Source organism: Ranitomeya variabilis, chromosome 1, assembly GCF_051348905.1.
Source record: "Ranitomeya variabilis isolate aRanVar5 chromosome 1, aRanVar5.hap1, whole genome shotgun sequence".
Taxonomy (NCBI): domain Eukaryota; kingdom Metazoa; phylum Chordata; class Amphibia; order Anura; family Dendrobatidae; genus Ranitomeya; species Ranitomeya variabilis.
Genome location: NC_135232.1, coordinates 504,402,627 through 504,409,825, shown reverse-complemented (window position 1 = coordinate 504,409,825; position 7,199 = coordinate 504,402,627). Strand labels below are relative to the sequence as shown.

Sequence of the window (7,199 nt, the reverse complement as noted above, 5' to 3'; positions counted from 1 at the left end):
TTAAATGGTAGCCCTCAGGCTGAAAATGAGACCACAGTGAGGGGACAGGTCTGCAATGCGACTATTGTTCAGCAAAATTGATATGTGAATATCCCCAATTTAATGTGTCATGGTGTTTACAGTGGAGAACAACGACTGAACACTTGCGACAAAGTCAGGTAAACGGACATGTGAATGAAGCCTTACAAGCGGGACATTAATTTTACTTCAACGCATTTTATCATTGTGGATATTTTTTTTTTATTCATTTGCATATAAAGTAAAAATATTTCTGTTTGGTCACGATGACCCAAGTTACTACGGTAATATGTGCCAAACAAACCAAATAAAATCTGCTCAGAAAAAAAACACACAGTAAAAAACCTCTGATTCAGTCCATTTAGCATTACAGTGGGCCCATGCTGCTGTGAGTCTGGTTTAAATAAATCTTTTCTTCCACATAATGGTTGTTATTGATTTCATAGTCCTTTTTATTTTCCTTTAAAAAGTTACTGTACTTATGTTTATTCATTGCATACATGCTTTAGAGCTCTATAGTAATGTAGCCAGTGAGAAAGCAGTGTGCACTTGCCGAAAAGCCTAGTAGAGTTTTTCGATCTTCCAATGATCCTTTTCCACATCTATGAGGCTCCTAAGTACTGATGGAAGTAGAGACCAAATAGGCTAGTGACAATTTGGCACACAGAGACCCACCATGTCAAAAAACCAAACAGACCACGGAAGAAAATGGAAGAGAAGATGGTTCGGAAAGCACTCAGTGCCCCTATTATCTGCTCGACGGCAATCTGAACATCCTCAGAGTCTTCCTCTTCTTCAGAAGATGTAATGGCTGGTGCAGTAGAATACTCTACTACAGGGGAAAAGCCAATGGTTTCTGGGTACAGACCCCAAGAGTAATCACCTGGAAACATATAATAATTGCACATAACATGGAATAGAGACTTATTAATACCCAATTCATGGAAGTGGCCACACACATCCTAACTTGGTTGGGCTTTGTAGAGGAATCAAAGCAATGTCGCCAGAATTCTGGAGTAAATTTTCTCTGTAAAGCCGCAAAACTTTGGCACAACTTGGAGTTGCGCAAAAATTTTGTAACTTGATTTTTTTTTCCACAATAGTTTCTCCCAGATCTGTCAAAATGGATGAAACTGGGGAGGGACAGGGACGTGACGCCAAAACTCATCTAGGCCATGGTAAGCTGTGCATGAAGGTGTACACCACCCATCAGACACTCTTGATTCATTTAAAGGCGTGTGCCTCTTCATTAATCAGTAGCGTCTGACTCAAATAGGCTCCCTCATCAAGACCAGTGTGAAAAATGCTTGTCTTGATGAATCGGGACCTATATGTGTAAGCACACTACTGGGCTGTCCCATGAAACCCATCATTAAGAAAAATGCATGTTAATATGGAAGCTGGGAAAGATGACATCAACCGACAACCATCATGTGTATGGTCTAGCTTATTTTAGTGACTTTACATGCATGGCAAGCCGTGTAGGCCAAAGCGTGTTCTCATTTATGGAAACAAGATCTTTTTCAGAGTGTACAGTAAAAATAAAGTGATTCCCTCCCTTCACTTGGTGACCAAGGGACCAGTCATGTATTGTGCTGCACATTAGATCGCCAATCGGCATGCGCCCTTTAGTAATATAGCAACAACGGACTGATCACTTTGGCTGGGCACGGTGGCCAATATCTACAGCGAAATACACAAGCTGGGTGGGTCTCCCACCAAGCTGCATTCCCCACAAATAGGCAAATTATTTGGCGTTATACGTTAGATGTGGTTTCATATTGAGGACATAGAGCATTTACAATTTTACCTACCCATTGACTTCAGCAAGAAAACACAATGCAGGGTAAAAATGATTGGTGCCAAATACTGTAAAGACACTACAGTAAGGTAACAAAAGATGCGGGAAATCTGCACAAAAAAAAAATAAAAATTTAAATTTAATTGCATACATACACGAAATACACTCCACTAAATGTGATTTAATGTTTACGGCTGACAGAAATTGATGTCCGTGCACAGTAAAACAGATCTATTCTATGGCTTTACCTTCTGGCTACATTGTAATAGGTTTCGGAAGGACTATGCAACATTTAAAGGGAAGGAGGATATAGAATAATACCAGGCTCCTAATAACATGTTTAATGCGGTTGTCCACCACTTTATCATGGATGACCTAGGATAGGTTATCAATGTCTGATTGATCGGGGTCCAATACCTGGCACCCCCGCTGATCAGCTGTCTTTGGTGTCAGAGGCAGCCGGAAGTGCTCCGTTGTGGAGCTGCCCCGTCTTCTGGTAGTGGCCAAGGCAGGGTACTGCACATTGATTATAACATGACTGGTGGGGGTGCCGGGTCTCAGACCCCGAATCATCAGACATTGATGACCTATCCTAAGGATAGAGCGCTGCACACGCTTCTCTGCCAATCATGCTGCTGTGAGCGTGATATCAGTGAACTGTGAATAATGGAGCTCCCATACTAGTCCGCGTACACAAGCGCTTGGATTACATACTTTGCAGTAACACTCTGGTGAGTACACACATTATTAGGAGCCTGATAAAGTACTCCTATAACAGGTTCTCTTTAAGGAATATATTGTAGTGCAAGCAGCTCTTAGTACATGCCTCCCAATATATCTCGGGACGGCAGATTATGGCTCACTTCATTAGGGACCATTTCTTGTGTTGTAGGGGAACCTGATTACTTGTTTTCTCTTGGCTACTTACTTTACGCTGAATCTCCAACATGGATATCCGTCCAGCCTCTCTCTTCATTTGCTCAACCCAACTGTTAGCTAAGCCGAGATATGCTTGCAAATGGAAGCGTGTTAAGGAGAGGCGGAGGAGACATAAAATCACAATGACCCAGAGGCGGAAAGTGTTGTATGTGGAATCTGACATACTGAAAAGATAAAGATATCATTTCGTTTGAACATGTTCAGTTTGTTATTTTCTTAGGTTGTAAAGAGTCACGAGAAAATACGAAAAGCCTGGTTTGGGGCCTTTGCTCACACAGGATCATTTGACAAGTTTTATAATATGAAACTGAAATAGAAAAATGGACTGACAAAGAAAAAAAAAAAACCCAGAATTAAAAGATTTATTTTTTTAACATAAAACCTTATTTAAGCAACAAGTCTTTTCTGTTGGTCCTATCAATGACATTAGAAATCAATACTAGCTCTGCATCCACTATGCCGCGAGATAGATTTGTAGAATATTTTGCCTTTACTTTCACGTTACTTACAGCTGTACAGCTTTTTTACCCATTGGTGCATTTAACAGAAAGTCTCTGGTGATTGGGCGGATCCACATTAACACCACAATGACAGGAGGCAGAAAGCTGGCATGAAGTAGAAGCCTGCATAAAGAGGGCACAGAAGAGTTATCATTAACAGGGGCAAGTCACACTTTCCACTGAGTTCAGATGTGCCCACCCTGCAATCTGCTGTGGCCCCATACATTACCACCTGCCTCTTCAAACAGAGTAATACATTGCTTTTTTAGATAGAAAGTAACATGATTGTGAGAAAAATAAAAAGTCAATGGGAAACACTGACGAATAGGACCAGCACAATACTACCACATTTTTCAGGACATTAGAGAAGCACTCCTCCTCCTCTTCCCACCAAAGTTTGTATCCTCTTAATATATTGCAAGCATCATTTTACATAGCACTGTGTACTTACAATTGCTCATTTTGCCTTTCTACCCAGCTAATTCTTCTGTTCTCCATTAGGTCTATGACATCACGTGATTAAAAACTGACAAGCTGAATCCTTCTAAGCTCTATGCAGAAACAGGAGGTCAATTTTCCCTGTGTGAGTCATAAGTCACTGCAAAAGTCTCTGATATGGGGGAGGAGGGGGCAGATGGGTCAGGAGGTGAAAAGGGGAATGATAAATGCAGGGACAAGATACTTCCTGTTTCTACATAGAGCAGAGAAAAAAGAAAAATTTACTGGGTAGAAGGGTAAAATGAGCAATTGTAAGTACACAGTGCTATATAATATGATTGCAATATATTAAGAGGATGAAAACTTTGATGGGAGGAGGAGGAGTGCTTCTTTAAAGTGAAATTCTGGGTATAATGGACTTAGTATGGTTATTTAACTCAACTGGATATTTTTTGTTCTGGTCCACCCAAACGTTGTCATTTAAGCCATCTTTGACAATATACTTACTGAAGCATGGGTCTGTCTGCTGCCATCTTAAGAGCATCCAGGTGAGTCTGAGCCAATCGCAGGCCGGGGAATGTCAGACAAGCACCAAGGAATGAGCATAGGGCAACCAATGCAATTTTGAAACCCAGTTTAATAAAGGGGACCCTGAAAAACAGCGCACATGGACTTAGAACAGCAGCATGGCATTCATACAACTTAATTCTATCGTAATGTGCAAATGATTTACGTGTGGAGAAAATGTTGCAAAAGTAAGAATGCTTTAAAAAAAAAATAGAACTGTTAATAGTTTATTTTTATCAATGTATAAAATGCAAAGTGAATGAATACGAGAAAACTAAATCAATTGAATATTTGGTATGACCACTCTTTGCCTTTAAAACTGCACCAATTCTTCTAGATACGCTTGTACTTGTTTTTTTAAGCATGAATGTAGGTTTATGCAAATCCTTCTGTCTCATGTAATCTACAGACAGACTCGATGTTCACATCAGGGCTATGGCCATATAATTAATTCCAGGACTCTATTTAGTCAAAGAATTATTACTTTGCAGCATTTTGCCACATCTGCCTAAATTGTTCGGTGACTCATAACTAGAGATGGGCGAATCCGAACAGTAAAGTTGGGGTACGAACCCAGATTTCTCCAGGAAGTCTGTTTGACTGTTAGGGTATGTTTCCACGTTCAGGAAACGCTGCGTTTTTGACGCTGCGTTTTTCCGCAGCGTCAAAAACGCAGCGTCCAGATGTTACAGCATAGTGGAGGGGATTTAATGAAATCCCGACTCCACTATTCGTTAAAAAACGCATGCGTTTTTGCCGCGAAAACGCACATGCGGTGCGTTTTTTCAAAATGCAGCATGTTGCTACAATGAGCAAAACACGCAGGCACACCGCAGGTGACCTGCCAGTGACCTCAGGTGCAGTTTTGGTCAGGATTTTACCTGCATAAAATCCTGACCAAAGCCTGAAGCAAACCTGAACGTGGACACATACCCTTAGGGTTTGGCACCCCTAACATCGAGCTTTTCCCACGCTGTCTTCTGCATGATAGCTTGAGAAACACCGGCGGCTCTGATTGGCGGTAAAATTATTACCACCGACAGAAGGCGTAGGCTGATGGGAGGAGTACTCCCATCAGCCAACACCTGTTACCGGAGGTACATTTTTTTACCTCCGGTCACACCTGCTGGCTTAGGCTACGTTCACATTAGCGTTGGGCAGAGCTGCGGAGGGCTGCGTACTTTCTAGTACTTCCTGTTAATCCCCGCCCACTGCCACACCTCTTCCATTCAGCTCCGCCTACATGTGCATGTGTCCTGCGTACCTATCTTTAACACTGTATATGTCGTTTTGACGCTGCGCCGACAGCAACAAAATGCAACATGTTGCGTTCGACGCAGTTCGGTGCAGCGTCAAAATGACGCATGCGGACGCATCCACATACATCTGCATGGCCTGCGTACCCAATATTAAAAATAGGTACGCAGGACGCATGCAGACTTAGGCGGAGCTGAATGGAATAGGTGCGGAAGTGGGCGGGGCTTAACGGAGGACGTACGGGGGAGTACGCAGCCCTCCGCAGCTCTGCCCAACGCAAATGTGAACGATGTAAAATTCTGACCAAATATTAAACGTGAATGTGACCTTAATTTGAGGGTATTCACATCGTAATTGGAATAAGGGTTTAGGAATTACAGTTCCTTAATATGTAGCAGCTTCTTTTTCAAAGGACCAAAAGTAATTGGACAATTATCTCAAGAGCTCTTTGATTGGCTTTTCCTTTGTTAATGCATCTTCAATTAAAGCAGGTAAAAGATCTGGAGCTGATTACAGGTGTGACATTTGCATTAGGAAGCTGTAGCTGTGAACCCACAACATGTGGTCAAAAGTGAAAGCTCTCAGTGAAACAGACCATCATTAGGTTGAAAAAAAAAAGAACAAATCCATCATCGAGATACCAGAAAACAACAGTTTGGTACAGCCTGCAAACAAAGAAACGCACTAGTGTGCTTGGGATCTCAAAGAGGCCTGGATGTGCACAGAAGACAACAGATATGAATGAATGCAGAATTCTTTCCATGGTGAATAAAAACCCCTTCATAAAGGAAACCCAAGTAAAGACCAGTCTCCAGGAAGTAGGTGTTTCAATATCTAAGTCTACCATAAAGAGAAGACTCCATAAGAGCAAATACACAGGGCTCCTCACAAGGTGCAAACCATTGATCAACCTTAAAAAGAAGAAAAGCCAGATTAGACTTTGCCAAAAAAAAAAAAAAAAACATCTAAAGAAGCCAGCCCAGTTCTGGAAAAGCATTCTTTGGACAGATGAAACTAAAATCAACCTGTACCAGAATGATGGCAAGGAGAAAGTATGGAGAAGGCGTGGAACGGCTCATGATCCAAAGTACACCACATCCTCTGTAAAACATGGTGGAGGCAGTGTGATGGCACAGACAAGCATGGCTTCCAATGGCACCCGTTCACTGGTGTTTATTGATGATGTGTCTGAAGACATAAGCAATGAATTCTGAAGTGTACAGGGCTATACTTTCTGCTCAGATTCATCCAAATGCAGCAGGGTTGATTGGATCGTGCTTCACAGTACAGGTGGACAATTACACACAACGTAATGTGAAAGCAACCCAGGAGTTTTGTGTTTTTTTTTTAAGGCAAAGATGTGGAATAGTCCGCAATAATTGAGTCAATCATCAGATCTCAAGCCCATCGAGCTGCATTTCACATGCTTAAGACGAAATCTTAAGGCAGAAACACCCAGAAACAAGCAGCAACTCAAGTCAGCTGCAGTGAAGGCCTGGCAAAGCATCACTAAGGAGGAAACCCAGTATTTAGTGACGTCCATGGCTTCCAGACTGCAGGGAGACCTTGCCCGCAAAAGATTCTCTAATAACATTTTATTTATGGTAAAGTTAATTTGTACAATTTATTTTGAGCCCCTGAAAAGAGAAGACTTAGTAGAAAAACGGTTCCAATTCCTA

At 41.8% G+C, this 7,199-nt stretch overlaps 1 protein-coding gene across 1 annotated transcript in view; it reads right to left on the bottom strand.

Moving 5' to 3' along the window:
- Positions 1-219: 219 nt before the first annotated feature.
- Positions 220-7,199, bottom strand: part of TMEM161A (transmembrane protein 161A) — a 28,443-nt gene continuing 21,463 nt past the window's right edge. Inside the window, exons 8-12 of the mRNA XM_077252602.1 lie at positions 4,204-4,347; positions 3,268-3,381; positions 2,748-2,922; positions 1,833-1,929; positions 220-901 (exon numbers count right to left, since the gene is read on the bottom strand). Coding sequence (XP_077108717.1) covers positions 621-901; positions 1,833-1,929; positions 2,748-2,922; positions 3,268-3,381; positions 4,204-4,347 — 811 coding nt within the window. The 3' untranslated portion in view covers positions 220-620. The remainder of the gene's footprint in view (positions 902-1,832; positions 1,930-2,747; positions 2,923-3,267; positions 3,382-4,203; positions 4,348-7,199) is intronic.